The sequence below is a fragment of the Rhinatrema bivittatum genome, chromosome 3 (assembly GCF_901001135.1).
Source record: "Rhinatrema bivittatum chromosome 3, aRhiBiv1.1, whole genome shotgun sequence".
Lineage (NCBI taxonomy): Eukaryota > Metazoa > Chordata > Amphibia > Gymnophiona > Rhinatrematidae > Rhinatrema > Rhinatrema bivittatum.
In genome coordinates this window covers 241,768,968-241,785,537 of record NC_042617.1, presented here as the reverse complement: position 1 = coordinate 241,785,537, position 16,570 = coordinate 241,768,968, and the positions used below count along the sequence as shown (strand labels likewise).

General features: G+C 44.9%; 1 protein-coding gene across 3 annotated transcripts in view; it reads left to right on the top strand.

Annotated features, from left to right (window-relative positions):
- The window catches only part of MAP4K3 (mitogen-activated protein kinase kinase kinase kinase 3), a 1,052,401-nt gene that overhangs the window by 496,268 nt on the left and 539,563 nt on the right, over window positions 1-16,570 (top strand). For all 3 annotated transcript variants that reach the window (XM_029594354.1, XM_029594353.1, XM_029594355.1), the window contains exon 12: window positions 10,782-10,892. In XM_029594354.1, coding sequence (XP_029450214.1) covers window positions 10,782-10,892 — 111 coding nt within the window. The remainder of the gene's footprint in view (window positions 1-10,781; window positions 10,893-16,570) is intronic.

Genomic DNA, 16,570 nt, shown 5'->3' with positions numbered 1-16,570 from the left:
CTAGTTAATCAAGTTATTAAAGTACACATATACCCACAATGGCTTTTCGTGAAGAATACTGAAGAGCTGAGCTTCCTGCACAGGTATATGTAGGCTGATGTCAGCTTTGAAATCTGACTCAGTCTCCCATCTACTAACAGGAGTACACTATATTCATTGGTCCTGAGTCCATCTGTCTACACTAAGGAAAACGAAATTATCAGGTAACTAATTCCTCCAATTCATGCAGAGCTTGCTTCATTTGATGCCTCCCATCAAACCATCCTCTGTCATGGGATCTTGCCATACTTTTAACCTGACTGATAAAAGCCTCTCTTGAGCTACTGGCTTCCTATGGGCTGAAATATGTAACCTCGAAGGTCCTACTTGGTGGCAATCATTTCAGTATGCAGTTAGTGTCAGACATTAGAAACGTATCCACCTTTGTACTAAGTTTTGTCATAATAGGGTGGAGCTTTGTATACCTCCAAAGTTCCTGCCCAGGCTAATATCAGACTTCTACTTTAGTCAGTCAGTTATCCTACAAATAACATTACAGGATTTTTGCCCAAACAGCTGAAATGTACTATTGTTCATCCTTTGTTTTAAAAAAAAAAATCCTTAGATTCCTCTGTAATATTAAACTATAGGCCATTCTCAAATATTCCTAGGTTATCAAACGCTCTTGAAAATGTTTTCAACCAACTGAATGATTTTGTGGCTAAGACCAACGTACTTCATCCATGTCGATCCATCTTTCAAAACTGCGTTACAGGCTCTGTGTAATAATATTAGACTCCATGCCAATGGTGGAAAGGATGTGCTCATTATCCTTTTGGATGTGAGCACAGCCTTAGACACTGTAGACTGTGAGCTGCTTTTGAGTCATCTTAAGGAAATTGATATTGTGGATGGTGGATTCCAAGTTAATTAAGAAAACAAGTTGTCCAATCCCATATCTCTCTCATCTGGGATTCTGCAAGGATTAATTCTGTCTTCTCTGCTGTTTAATATTTTCTTTCTCCTTTAGTGATCATAATTAAAGACTAGAGGTTTTGACCAGCAGTTTATGCAGATCAAATTCAGGTCATGGCTTTCTTCAATTCTAAAACCATAGCCTCATTGGCTGAATAGAACAACTGTTTAAAAAAGTAGCTTGGCTTTTTGACCATAGATTCAAGGTCAGTCCTGCAAAATCAGAGGCAATGTGGGTCTGCAACCAGTCACCAGAAACAACATTAATTCCAGTAATGGCTGGTATTCCAATTCTTCTTAAATCTGTAATCACCACATATGGCATTCAGTTGGATTCTAATCTTTCCTTAACTACTTACTTATCTAATATTGTTCAGAATTCGATTTTTCTTCCTCCATTACATCACAAGATTGTGACCTTCCTTAGATCTTTCTGACTTAAAAAGTATTGGTTCATGCCTTTGTTACCTCATGAATAGACTACTGTAACTCTTTACTGTTGGGGACACTGAAATATCAGTTAAAGCATTTACAGTTATTGCAAAATACAGCTGCTGTGGTAATTTTTGGTCAAAAGTGATGATATATAACACCTATTCTTTGGAACACTCCCCCAGACATTCAGTTGGAAAAAGATCTTATGAAATTTCAGAAGACTATAAAGACCTGGCTTTTTTGTCAAGCTTTTTAGGACTGAAATAATCAAAGCATCCTACTGGTGACTTCCTGGAAATACTGTTATGCTTTGTTTCAGATTGTGAATTTATTTTATTGTTGCTGTTTGTCAATTTAAGAACTTATATATGTTATTTGGAGAGTCTTTACAGGCAGTATATAAAGTATTAATAAATAATAATTTGACAAAGTCCTATGCCATCAAAGGTAAACAATCCCTTTACACTTAGAATTGCAAAATTGCCATTGCCTACTACCTAGAACAAAATAAAGATCTTAAAGTCTATCCATCTTTTTGCATCATTTTGCCCTAATGAATGGATGTATCAAAGAAGATTCTGTCTAATTGGTTAGTGGATTACATATCTTCTGCTTATTCCCTAGTGGGTTTAATCTTAAGGGGGCGGGGGGGGGGGGGGGGGGGGAAGAGAGAACGGGACATTTCAAAAAAATATCAGAGCCATGGCTGCATTGGTAGCCCATCTAAAGTCAATGTTTATTGGAGAGATGCAAGACCAGAATATGAAGGTCAGTCCATTCAGTCATATCCCATTAATGTTTGGACAGCTCTTGATGCAACAGCAAATTTGGGCTGTTCTTCAGCAAGCCTTTGAGGGTAGAGGCCAGCTCCATCTACCTATCTCTACAGGGCCCATTTTTTAATTTCAGGTTGTGTTAATTCTTAAAAATAAATAAATAAAATAAAGGGAGTTTATCCCACCAAAAAGTGACCCTGCCCTGTTGGCATGTGATGGTGATGGCTGGCTTCCCTTTTTTATTTTGAAGACATCCCTTAGCTTGATATTCCTAGTTATGTGATAGGTGAATTGTTTTTCCTAGGAGAAAGCAGGATGGTAGCACTCACATATGGGTGACATCATCGAATGGAGCTTGGCATGGAAACCTTATGTCAAAGTTTCTGGAACTTTGATTAGGTACACTGAGCATGCCCAGCATGCCCAATATCACGCGTCCACTCAGGGTTCCTCTTCAGTCTCTTTTTTTTTTTTTCCCATGGAACTTTTGACAGGGACACAGAGATCTGCAGCCTCCCATCCAGCTTTGCTGGGGCCGGCACCAGTGCTACCAGTGCCCACGCCTCTGGACAAAGACCGAGCACCTAGGGCCCCCATCCCCTGTGGATTACAGAGAGGATGAAGCTCTGTATGACTGCTGGGGGGGAATGACACTGTAGATTCCTCCTCAGAAGACTGAGTCTCCCCTCAGAGCCTTCTCCTCCAGAGGAGTGAAGTCTCTACCAGAGGACTTAACATTCACAGGTTTTTTGCAGACGATGGTCGAGGCTATCCCTTTTCAGTTTTTGACGAAGGATGGCAGGCATAAGATACTGAAAATCCCTCAGGTCATGGAGGCCTCTAAGGAGATCGTGGCAGTCCTGGTGCACAAGATCCTTAAGGAGTTGCTGCTGAGGATCTGGGAACATCCCCTTGCAGTACTTCCCGTGAACAGGAAGATTAATTGGATTTACCTCCTCCAGAAGGGTACCAGATTTGAGAAACATTAGTTGTCATACCAATTAGTGGTGGTTGAATCTGCTCTCAAGAGGGCCAAGGGCTCTCGGACACATGCCTCTGCACCCCTGGTGAAGGATCATAGAGAGATGAATGCTCCTAGAAAGAAAGTATTCCAGGGAGCCATGCTCATTGCGTGCATTGCCTCCTACCCAGCTCTACATGAGCCAATACTCGTGGAACTTCTGGAAGCAAGTACAGGAGGCGGCCGAGCAGCTGCCTCAACAGCAGCAAGATGCCTTCATGTTTCTGGCGCCTAAGGGCCTGGAGTGCAGAAAACACAAGGTTCGTACAGCCTATGATGTTCTCGAGACAGCATCAAAAGTCTCTGCAGCGGGAATCAGCACCCACAGAACGGCATGGCTGTGGGACTTGGATCTCCAACTGGAGGTACAGGAAAGACTCGTTGACTTGCCATGTATGGGAGAGAATCTCTTCAGAGATAAGGTGAAGGATGCAGTAGCTAGTTGCGGGACCACCATGAGACTCTCCAACAACTCTCCACCAACACTTCAGACCCGACCTCCTCAGCAAGGAGGTAGGTTAGATAGGGTCAGAGGAAGACAGGAAACAGAGAGTAGGATTAAATGGGCAATTTTCTCAGTGGAAGGGAGGTGGACAGTGGAGGCCTCAGGGATCTGTATTGGGACCCTTACTGTTCAATATATTTATAAATGATCTGGAAAGAAATACGACGAGTGAGATATCAAATTTGCAGATGACACAAAATTGTGCAGAGTAGTTAAATCACAAGCAGATTGTGATAAATTGCAGGAAGACCTTGTGAGACTGGAAAATTGGGCATCAAATGGCAGATGAAATTTAATGTGGATAAGTGCAAGGTGATGCATATAGGGAAAAATAACCCATGCTATAATTACACGATACAGAGGGTTCCATATTAGGTGCTACAACCCAAGAAAGAGATCTAGGTGTCATAGTGGATAACACATTGAAATCATCGGTTCAGTGTGCTGCGGCAGTCAAAAAAGCAAACAGAATGTTGGGAATTATTAGAAAAGGAATGATGAATAAAACGGAAAATGTCATAATGCCTCTGTATCGCTCCATGGTGAGACCGCACCTTGAATACTGTCTACAATTCTGGTCACCGCATCTCAAAAAAGATATAATTGCGATGGAGAAGGTACAGAGAAGGGCTACCAAAATAAGGGGAATGGAACAACTCCCCTATGAGGAAAGACTAAAGAGGTAGGACTTTTCAGCTTGGAGAAGAGACGACTGAGGGGGGATATGATAGAGGTGTTTTAAAATCATGAGAGGTCTAGAACGGGTAGATGTGAATCTGTTATTTACTCTTTCGGATAGTAGAAAGACTAGGGGCACTCCATGAAGTTAGCATGGGGCACATTTAAAACTAATCGGAGAGAAGTTCTTTTTACTCAACGCACAATTAAAACTCTGGAATTTGTTGCCAGAGAATGTGTTCTGCAGTTAGTATAGCTGTGTTTAAAAAGGATTGGATAAGTTCTTGGAGGAGAAGTCCATTACCTGCTATTAAGTTCACTTAGAGAATAGCCACTGCCATTAGCAATGGTTACATGGAATAGACTTAGTTTTTGGGTACTTGCCAGGTTCTTATGGCCTGGATTGGCCACTGTTGGAAACAGGATGCTGGGCTTGATGGACCCTTGGTCTGACCCAGTATGGCATTTTCTTATGTTCTTAGGAAGTCTTTTCTACTGCCAAGGAAGTAATAACCTCCTGCCCCTCGCTCCTGTTCGCAACGGGTGAGCTCCTGCAGCCATTCCAGGCAGCAGAGAGGCTCCCAAGCCACAGCTGATTACCCAGTCAAATCCCGGGACATGGTTTTGAATGCATTGTAGGGAGCATAAGCCAGCCACCTGTACCTGAGACGCTGGATCACACGGTTCTTCACAGTTTAATGGCCCAGTATAACCTCAGACCAGTGAGTTCTGTCCATCGTCTGTCAAGGTACAATTAAACCTATTGGGTGTGTCTCATCAAAATTGCCCTTCATGCCATTTTGGGGCCAGTAGTGCATAAGGAGATACTAATATGGGAGCTCTCCAACTTAACAGCCAGAGCAGACAAACCTGTTCCACCAAGGCAAAGAGGGCAGGGATTCTACTCCCGGTACTTCCTTATTCCAAAAAGAACAGGGGGACTCCATCCCATCCTAGACCTGAGCGCCTTGAACAATATTCTAACGATAAAAGTTCAGGATGGTTTCCCTGGGCACCTCAATTCCCCTCTTGCAAAAAGGGGGCTGGCTTTGCTCCCTCAGTTTGAAGGATGATATACTCACATCGAGATCTTGCCAAGTCACAGGAAGTATCTCAGATTTGTGGTGGGAAAACAGCACTTCCAGTACAGAGTGTTGCCGTTCGGGCTAACATCGAATTGGCCCCATGTGTCTTCACAAAATGCCTGGCCATGGTGGAGGCACACCTCCACAGGCTGGGAATGAATGTTTTCCCTTCAGGCAGGAGCAACTCAGTCCATGCACTTGACCATCCAGGTATTGGAGTCACTAGAGTTCGGCACCAACTACCTGAAGTCCCATCCCAGCCTGTCACCTCAATCGGACTTCATAGACGCTCTCCTAGACATGGCTCAGGTAGAAGCCTTCCTGCCACGGTCCAGGGTGGTTACCTTGACGTCCATAGCGGCAGTGATTCAACAGAGCCAGCAGGTGTCAGTTTGGCACAAGTTGAGGCAATTGAACCACATAGCCGCAACTATCCATATTACTCTCTTGTTATGTTTGCACATGCACAGAGCCCAGTGGACCCTGAGGTCGCAGTGGCACTAGGCCACTCAGAGCCTCCAGGATTGCATCTGAATCAGTCTCTCTGGGACTGTTTGTCCTGGTGATGGGTACTCGCAGATTTGGAGTGAGGAATATCCTTCCAAAGTCCCCCCAACCCAAATTGTCCTTACCACGGATTCGTCCACCCTGGAGGGCGGTGGGGCTCATGTAGAGGGGCTCCGCACCCAGGGCCTCTGGTCCGCCCAGGAAGTACATTGTCAAATTAATTTCCTGGAGCGCTGTGGGCTTTCAGAGACCGGCTGACCAACAAAGTTGTCCTGATTCAAACAGACAACCAAGTAGCCATGTGCTATGTCAATAAGTAGGGAGGCATGGGATTATACCTCCTGTGTCAGGAAGCAGTCCAGATATGGTCTTGGACCCTGTCCCATGGGATGGTGCTGAGGGCCATGTATCTGGCTGGAATGGAGAACGTGATAGTGGACAAACTGATTCGTGCTTTCAGATCCCACGAGTGGTCTCTGGACCAGGTGGTTGTGAACCAGATCTTCTGCCTCTGGGGGAGCACAGATGTGGATCTGTTCACGTTGTCCTGCAACATAAAGGTGATTCATGTCTGCTCCCTGTACAGATCAGAGGGCAAACTAGCCTCGGACGCCTTTGCCCGCCATTGGGGCAAGAGTCTTCTGTATGCATATCCTCTGTTCTCACAGGACAAGCAGGATGGTCATCCTCACATATGGGTGACATCATACGATGGAGCCCAATCACGGAACACTTCAGTCAAAGTTTCCAGAACTTTGATAGCACTAACCCTGCAGCCAGCAGGGGTCCCCCTTCAGTCTTCTTTTTTCCGTGCAGCAGTAGCCACGCGGTTAAGGAGCACTGCAGAGATTCCTGACAGGAATTTTCCTCATGGAATTTTTAAAATGTAATTTACTCCACAGGGATCCCTCCTTAAACTTTTTCAAGCTGCGGTACTCCAGTAAGTTTTTTACCCATTTTCCGTTGATTACAGTCAGGTTTGGCCCTTGTGGCCTACTGGCCGTCGACTGTACCACGGCTCAATTTTTTCATGGCCATGGCGTCGGGGTTCCGCCGGTGCCCGGACTGTAATCGTACTATGTCCATCACAGACCCTCACAAAGTCTGTGTAATGTGTCTCGGATGTGAGCCCGATGTCCTAACCTGCACCAAATGTGCCCTCATGACACCAAAAGGTCGCAAGGCTATAATGGAGAAAATGGAACTTCTCTTCCATGCTCAATCCCCGACGCAGTCATTGCATCGACATAGTCAGAGCCGGCACCGTCAACTTCGTGCCAGCATCGCACTCCGGCCGGTGACCATCCGGCATCGACTACTTCTCTGCCTTTGACACCCTCTACTCCCCCTCAGGATCAAGGAGATCGTAGAGATAAACATCGCCACTGGCATCGAAAGTCTTGGACCATCGAAGGAGCGAAATCATCGACCTCGCTATCGTCCGAGCTGCCGTCGAAGAAACCCCATCCAGAAAAGGCACCGACCTTTTTGGCGACCGGGTCACTGAGGCAACCCTCATCTGACAGGGTATCGGGAGCCGCGACTCCGCCTTTAACGGTGGTCCCTCCGGCTATGCCTCTGCCTCCTTCTTCTGTTCCGAAGCAGGGGCTGCTTGCTCCAGGTCTCCGAGAAGAACTGGACCAGATGGTTCAGGAGGACATCGACAAGGCAATGCATCAACTCCAGGTTCCTCTGGCACAGAAACCGGTACTGATTGAGGAACCGACCACCGACCCGATTCCAGCAGCGTTGGCACCGCTGTTCTCGAGGATGGAAGCGCTCATGGCCGCTTTTCCACCGATGAACTCTGGGTCACTGATGGTTCCGGTGCCCTCTCTGCTTGCTTTGTCATCGGGAGGAGAAACACCGTTCCACATCCCTTCATCGGGAGTTTTGCTGATGCCTCAGCCATCAATGCCGATACGTTCGGTGCCACTGATCGACGTGTCCATCGGCACCACTGAGCCATCCATCGATGCCCTCTATGCTGGTGCCTTCGATGCCTTCATCGGTGCCTCCAGTTATTCCTTCGAGTCCTTCAGATCCTCGACCGGGACCTTCAGGGATCCTCTGCTAGTCCCTAAGAGGAGCAGGTGCTGATCCCTATGACACCTGGACTGATGATTCTTCACCAGACACTGATGATTTGCCTTCACCACCTTCACCTACTGAAAGCAGAAAGCGTTCTCCTCCAGAGGACCTTTCCTTTATAAATTTTGTGAAGGAGATGCTGAATTGGTCCCCTTCCAATTGCAGACTGAACAAGATGACAGGCGTCAAATGATGGAGCACAATTCCTGGATGCTGCCAAGGAAATAACCTCCATCCCTATCCAACAGGTTCTTCTGGATCTCCTCAAAAAGAACTGGAAACATCCTGGCTCTGTGGCTCCAGTCCACAGGAAACCTGACACCACCTATCTCGTTCAGTCAGCTCCAGGCTTTCGCAAACCTCAGTTGGATCACCAATCTGTGGTTGTCTAATCTGCCCAGAAAAGTGCAAGATCAAAACCTCACACTTCTCTTACCTTGGGCCTGGCTCAAGTCTTGATGGCTTCCAGAAAGCCTTCCACTAGAAAGTCCTATGGACTGAAATGGAGATTTTCTGTGTGATGTGAGTAGAAGGCCCTGGATCCATTCTCCTGCCCCCCACAAAAACTGCTTTATCACCTTCTACACCTGTCGGAGGCTGAAACTTAAATACCAACTCCGTTAGAGTTCATTTCAGTGCAATTGGAGCATACTACCATGGTGTAGATGGTATGCCCATCTCTGTACAGCCTATAGTTGTACATTTCATGTGGGGGCCTGCTTCAATTGAAGCCTCCCCTAAGGCCTCCTGCTGTGCCTTGGGAGCTCAATGTGGTGCTAGCTCAGCTGATGAAAGCTCCTTTTCAGCTGCTGCGCTCCTGTAACCTGAAGTTCCTGACTTGGAAAGACATATTTTTGGTGGTGGTCACTTAAGTGCACAGGGCCAGCGAGCTCCAGGCCTTAGTGACTTATCCACCTTACACCAAGTTTTTTTTATGACAGAGTGGTCTTGTGTACGTATCCTAAGTTCCTGCCTAAGGTTGTGACGGATTTCCATCTTAACCAGTCAATTGTCCTGCCAACATTCTTTCCCAGGCCCTATTTGCACCAAGGCGAACGAGCACTGCACAGTTTGGACTGCAAGAAAGACTTAGCTTTCTATCTGGAGTGGACAGAAGCCCATAGACAGTACACCCAACTTTGTATTTCTTTTGCTAGGAATAGGTTGGGAATTGCTGTTACTAAACAGACTCTATCCAGTTGGCTAGCAGATTACATCTCCTTCTGTTATGCCCAGGTGGGACTGCATCTTGGGAGTAATGTCAAGGTTTATTCTTTCATTCTATGGCCCACTTGCGAGCAGTGCCCATGGAGAAGATCTGCAAGGCTGCAACGTGGAGTTCTCTCCATACCTTCACATCCCTTTGCTGTCTGGATAAGGATGGCCGACATTACAGTAGGTTCAGCCAGTCTGTCCTCAGGAATCTCTTCGAGATGTAGAACCCAACTCCCCCTGCCTAGGGCCCGTTGCTTGGGTTCAGACTGTCTCCCCCTCTGTTATGGTTGTTGTGCCCATGGCACCTGGTTGGTGCCCGTTGGTCTCCTTTTTTTGTTAGGGAGCAGCGCGTAGCTAAGGATTCACCCATGTGTGAGGACTACTGTCCTGCTTGTCCTAGGAGAAAGCAGAGTTTACCTGTAACAGGTGTTCTAGTAGGACAGCAGAATGTTAGACCTCATGAAACCTGCCTGCCACCGTGTTGAGTTGGTTTTCTCCTTATATGTTTTCATTTATTATAATTCTGTTACAAGACCTAAGAGGGACCTCATGTGGACGCATGGTATAGGACATGCTGGGCATGCTTAGTGTGCCTAGTCAAAGTTCCAGAAACTTTGACATAAGTTTTCCGTGCCAGGCTCTAGCCGATGTTGTCACCCATGTGTGAGGACTAACATCCTGCTGTATTTGGAGAATACCTGTTATAGGTAAGCAACTTTGCTTTATCCTTGGATAGAAATAAAATTACTAACCTGTAAATGGATGTTCTCTGAGGACAGTAGTTCCAGTCACACAAGCTCACCCTTCTACCGTTCTGGAGTTGTTGCTTACCTTATTGGCAGGACTGAGGCACGCTGTGGGTGCATGTCTGCATGGGAATTGCTGTGCATGCCCAGTGAAGATTTTCCTTGAAAACTGTAGAATAAAATGTTTAGCTTGGCCCCATTAGAATGGCATCAACCTATTGTATGACTAGTGAACTGCTGTCTTCAGAAAACCTATGATAGGGTAAGTAACTTTGTTTTTGCTCTTTTCTGTTGGTCATTCTTGTTGCTGTTGCTTTTTCCTTTTTTTTTTGTTTGACAACACTTAACTGAGAAGTCCTACTTTGTGACTCTGGGAACTGCTAGTCTTGGAGGGGAAGTTGCTTACCTGTAAACAGTGTTTTCTGAAAACAGTTCATCAGTCATACAGACTCACCCATATCCCTTTCAACAGCATTTTTCTTTTTGTCAAAGCTAAATGAATTTAACTGAGGGGAGCGGTGGGGATGCTATAGCATGGGAAATGCTATGTAAGTTAAAGAAGTCTTTTGCAGTTTCTATCCATTCAGTGCCAGAAATAGTCACGTAATTGGAGAAATGCTGTTGTCAGTGAACACTTGTTACAGGGAGGCAGCTTTCCTGGCTTCTGGAAGTTAGGGTAACTAATTTGGTTCACTTGAAATAATTTTACTTGGAGATTGTTGGTTAAGGACAGACTTATTTTTTAAAAATGTCACCTTGTTGTTGCAGCATCCTTTTGTCTCACAGCCCTTAAACCGCACCCTTGCTATTGAATTATTGGATAAGGTGAATAATCCTGATCACTCCAGTTACCATGACTTTGATGATGATGATCCTGAGGTGAGAATACCTTTTGAAATCTTAAACTATCATTTATTTATTAATTTTGAGTGTGAATTTTTCAAAGTATGAAAGATGAGATTAGTGAAAATACCATTGTTTTCGTTGTAATTAAAATTTGACCTCCATGTCAAAAGGAGACATCACATATTATTGAAATCACCATTTGTAGAAGAAGACAGTGTTGACGTCGGGTACCACCTGCTAAATTCATCAGGTTCCTTTGCCACAGAGAGCTCTGTCATGTTTCTACCAGATATGTGAATTGAAATTGTTGAGCATTTCATTTTGTCTGTATGTGACACACGGAAGTCACTTCATAATTGTTGACAGTTCCATAGATGGCTAGATTGAAACAAGACCAGAAGTCTATTGATTCAAATCTTCTAATCGTTTACAGTTCTCCCTATGCTATAATCCATAAGCAGGTTAAAAACCACTATGCATCTGTTTCTAGTTCTGCAGCCCATTTAGGGAAAAAAATTCCTTTTGTACCCTAAATGTGTTAGTGGTGATAAGTCTCTGGGCCATTGCTTTCCCCTGCTTCATCATATCCTCCAATCTTTTTTTCTCCCAACATGTGTCTGAATTTTGTATGAACATTTTATTTTTAATCTTGTGTGTCATTCTTGGCAAGATGTTATGTAATTTTGGCTCTTTCTTTTAGTAGAGAATTCCTTCCTCTGGAAGTGGTGAGATAATTTCCTCACTGCCTTAAGAGGATGTCCCTTTGTTTTGTTTGTTGCTTCTGAGGTAAAAAGATTGGTAGCAAGGTGTTTGTGGTGCATTGTTATATATTATACAGTGTAATTAAATCCCTTCTTGTTTGCACTTTTTCTAAAGAAAATAGTCCCAGCTGGGATATTTTTTCAGCATATATATCTGACCCATTTAGCAGTGTGCAATTGTCTTTTTTTTTTTTTTTTGGTACTTGCTAACATCTAGATATCATTTGAGGGTACTGACTCAAAACTGAATTCTGTATATCAAATGTAACTTGATGAAGGGCTTAAGCAATAGACAAAATCTTTGGTTTTTAAACCTCCTCCTCTAATATGTGGTTAGCGTGTTTCTTTGTATTGCTGTTACATCACTTTGCACAATCATTCCATTTATTAACTTAAATGCCTTTGTCTTTTTCCTGTCAAGTGTCAGCAAAAACTACCCATTCCCTGTATGTACCAGGTTTCCTGTCGATAGCAGGGCTGAATTAGCCATGCTGTCATGGGATCTGTCAATCAGGCCCGGGAGGCGGAGCTTGTCAAAGCAGAGAACAGAGCTTTGCTCTCTGCGGCTGCGCGTGTGTTCCCGCGCAGGAAAGTAACGGCATCTCCTCAGTCTGTTTTTTCCGCGAGCGGGATCGCACACGGAGCTGATCTCTCCTCAGTTTAAAAACAGAAATTTAAAAAAAAAAAAGTCAAAACCGGGGTTCAAACCCTGTAACTGTGGAAAAAGAATGTTGGTCACGGACGGACATGACCGCTGTTATAAATGTCTCAGATCAAGTCATAATCGAGACAATTGTGAGTATTGCTCTAAGATGTCACCTAGAGCATTAAAACAAAGGGGCCTACAGGCTGCAGGAACTTCTTGCTTCACGAGATCCGTCAGAGGCTCATTCATCGCCTGGCCCGCTCACTTCATTGGCTCCACCGAAAAGAAAAAATTGAAGTTGAATCCTAAGTCCTCCACTATATAGGAGGTAAGGGAAAAAAGACAAAGGCCAGTGGGTTCTCGAAAATCCCCAGTGCCTACAGAGCCGCAAGAAACCTCATCAGAGGTGGAATCCTCAGCGCCGAAGACTTCTGCGCCTATGGCGTTGTCTGCGCAGACCGACATACCGGCGCCGAGAAAGGAGTCTGCGCGCAGCTTCCGGCGTGCATGGCGCAGAAGAAACGCACGGCGCCGGAGAACCCTGCGCGTTTGTCGCCGACTACAATGAAACTTATGCACACAGCGCCGAACACATCGGCGCCGATGACCCATGTGCGCGCCACATCAAAAAGTTATGCGCACACATCTACAACTGCGCATGAATCTACTTCCGCGCACAGATATACAAGTGCGCATAAGTCTACAGTCGCGCATACGCGTGCATAACTCCATATCTGCGCGTAAGCATAAAACCGCGCATAAATCTAAATCAACGCATAGATCAAAATCTGCGCATGGAAAACATAATTATGCAACTGGGAAGTTAAAGACGAGCTTGAAGCGGAAACGGTACCCTTCACACAGCTCTTCTCCAGAGACTGGAGCCACAGATACTGATACATCATCTGATGAATATCATGAGTATTCAAGTCACTCCCACCGTACTAAATTACCAAAGAGGAGTGCTACATGGGAGATAAGTCCTTCTACTTCTATATCACCTCGTAAAGCTCATACCTGCTCAAAGAGAAAAATAGTACAAATTTCTTCCTCGAGCACTTCTTCAGATTCAGAATATTCAAGGAATAGTTCAGTCAATAGACTACAAGGAGATAGAGAAGTTCCTACAACTTCACCTCAACCAGTTATCGCTCAACAACCAGACAGTCGTATGATAATGCCTTCTCATACAAGAGAAGCTTTTTACCAACTATCTCAATCTTTAGCAGGCTTTTACAAGACGCTTCAATCATCATTTCAGATGACTAATACTGCTGATGACAATGCTACACAACATAGAGCACAAACTACTGAACAGCAGTTGACAAACCCACCGACATCTCCCATGTTAAACCAACCAACCTCACCAACTCATAACCAGGGGACATCTTTAGATTCTCCTTCAATACAAACATCCCCATCATCATCAGTGGGATGTCTCTCAGACCTGCAGGACCACATACAAGAACCGTATTCTCCTCCTGAAGACCTAACATACCCAAAATTCTTAGAAAAAATGGGTACCATTCTACATCTAGAGGTCCAAAAAGAAACAGACCCTAGGGCAGAAACCCTTGGTCTTCTAAAGATTTTTGATACTCAGGTGGAACCAACATCTTTTCCACCACAAGATATCCTGCATTCAGTCTTACAAAAATCCTGGGAGGCCCCTTATACAATAGCAGCTGTTTCCAGGAAAAGAGACATAAAATTTCGTATGAAGAAAGCGTCACTATACACTCTACCACAATTGCCTCATGCATCACTTGTAGTAGAATCGGCGATGCAAAGATTCAAGAAGACAAAGTTGCATACCAATTTTCCACTGGTAAAAGACAACAAATATTTAGATGAGTTTGGCAGGAAAATATTCCATAACTCGATGTTAACTGCAAGAATTATGCAACATCAGTTCTACATGGTGCAGTACCTCTATGAATGCATGCAAGCTATGAAAGGTACTCATTCCTCAATGGCGGAACAGATACCTCAGCCTCTTCATGACATTGAGGAATGTTCTCGACACCTCTTGAGATCAATCTACGAAGCACATGAAACATCATCCAGGGCATCTGCAACAGCCATTGCAGCCCGCAGACTAGCATGGTTACGTTCAAGTTCGATACGTGAAGACTTACACGAGAAACTAACAAACCTCCCATGTACAGGAGATAACTTGTTCGGAGAAGAATTCCAGGAAGCAAGTAAGTAAATTAAAGGACGAAGCTCTAGCAGTACAATCGCTAGCATCGCATCCTATTTATTCGACTACACGTCGCTATGTGGGGTCTACCCGTATGCAATCATATGCCAAAAGACCCTATAGATCTTATCAATCTTTTCGTACGCAGCCATACCCTGCCTACCAGCGTCCTGCTCCTCAAAACAATACCTCAAAACAACGAACAGGTAAACCACGTAACCAGAGGCAACAGGCACAACAGCCGACGACTGCAGCAAAACCAACATCATCTTTTTAGTTACTCAGCCGCGACCACAACATCAAGCTCCTCCAGGCAGAATTCGTGCTTGCCTGAAAGCCTGGGAAACAATAACATCAGATCAATGGGTTCTGGAGATAGTACATCAAGACTACCAACTCCAATTTGTAACAAAACCCATCTTGCCTCATCTTTCCACACTCAAGATCTACAATTCCCATCCACAACTGGGGAAGGAAATTGCTTCACTTCGCAAACAAGCAATTCGACAAATTCATCCACATCCCAATTTAGCAGCATTTTATTCCCCGTACTTCCTCATACCAAAGAAGTCTGGGGGCCTTCGCCCAATACTAGACCTAAGGGAGTTGAACAAATTTCTCATCAAGGAGAAATTCAAGATGGTATCGTTGAAGTCAATTCTTCCTCTCATTCAAACCAACGATTGGATGTGCTCCATCGATCTGAAGGATGCTTACACGCACATTCCAATCCATCCTTCATCGTGGCGTTACCTGTGCTTTCGCTACAGACATCAATACTACCAGTACAAAGTTCTTCCCTTTGGACCTTCGGCTGCACCCAGAGTTTTCACCAAATGCATGATAGTGGTGGTGGCTCATCTCAGGAAACAAGGTATAACCATCTTTCCATATCTGGACGATTGACTCATAATCGCCTCAACTCCGAACATCTTACAGGATCACCTCAATCGGGTGATACATTGCTTGCAAGAACTAGGGTTGGTGATAAATTTTCAGAAATCACATCTACAACCAACACAGCAGTTACAGTTCATAGGCGCATGCCTGGACACGACGTGCAACAGAGCATACCTCCCAGAAGACAGAATATCACATTTACATCAACTTCTGCACACCTTGAAACATACTCAGAGACCGTCAGCAAGACAAGTCCTGGTAATTCTGGGCCACATGGCAGCGGCGAATTTCATGGTTCCCAACACCAGGCTACACATGAGATGCCTACAATGGGGTCTGAAACGACAATGGAAACAGCATTCATAACCATTGACGCAAAAGGTATTGCTGACTGCAGAAATGAAAAAAGATATAGCATGGTGGCTCCTAGACTCCACCTTGTCCAAGGGAGCATTGTTCAGCCCCCCTCCTCACAATGCAGTCCTAACCACAGATGCGTCTCGCAAGGGATGGGGTGCTCACCTCGAGATTTACGAAACCCAAGGGTTATGGACACTCTCAGAACAAAGTTTACAAATAAATCTATTGGAACTCAGAGCGATTCGCAACGCATTGCGAGTCTTCCAAGACCACCTGAAGGGACGCAGGGTCATGATCTACACGGACAACCAAGTAGCGATGTTTTACATCAACAAACAAGGAGGCTCCGGTTCATGGTCCTTCTGCAAAGAGACCCTGACAATCTTCGAACACGCTCACAATAATTGCATACATCTACAAGCAACTTACCTACCGGGAGTTGCAAACACAAGAGCGGACAGACTAAGCCGCATCTTTCATCCCCACGAATGGACACTCAATACAGAAGTAGTCCAGAACATATTTCTGCAGTGGGGGACATCTTTTATAGATCTCTTTGCAACAGAGATCAATTCTCAAGTTCCCAAATTCTGCTCAATAAGACCAAGCCAATTCAGGATGGCTCAAGATGCCTTCCTCATACCGTGGACGACAGGCCTTCTCTATGCCTTTCCTCCCATACCTCTCATAACAAGAACAATTCAGAAGTGCATAGCGGACAAAGCTCAACTGATACTAATAGCCCCGGCATGGCCGAGGCAACCATGGTACAGTTTCCTACTTCGACTATCCATCAAGGATCCAATTCTATTACCGAATCGTCAAGATCTTCTCAGCCAAG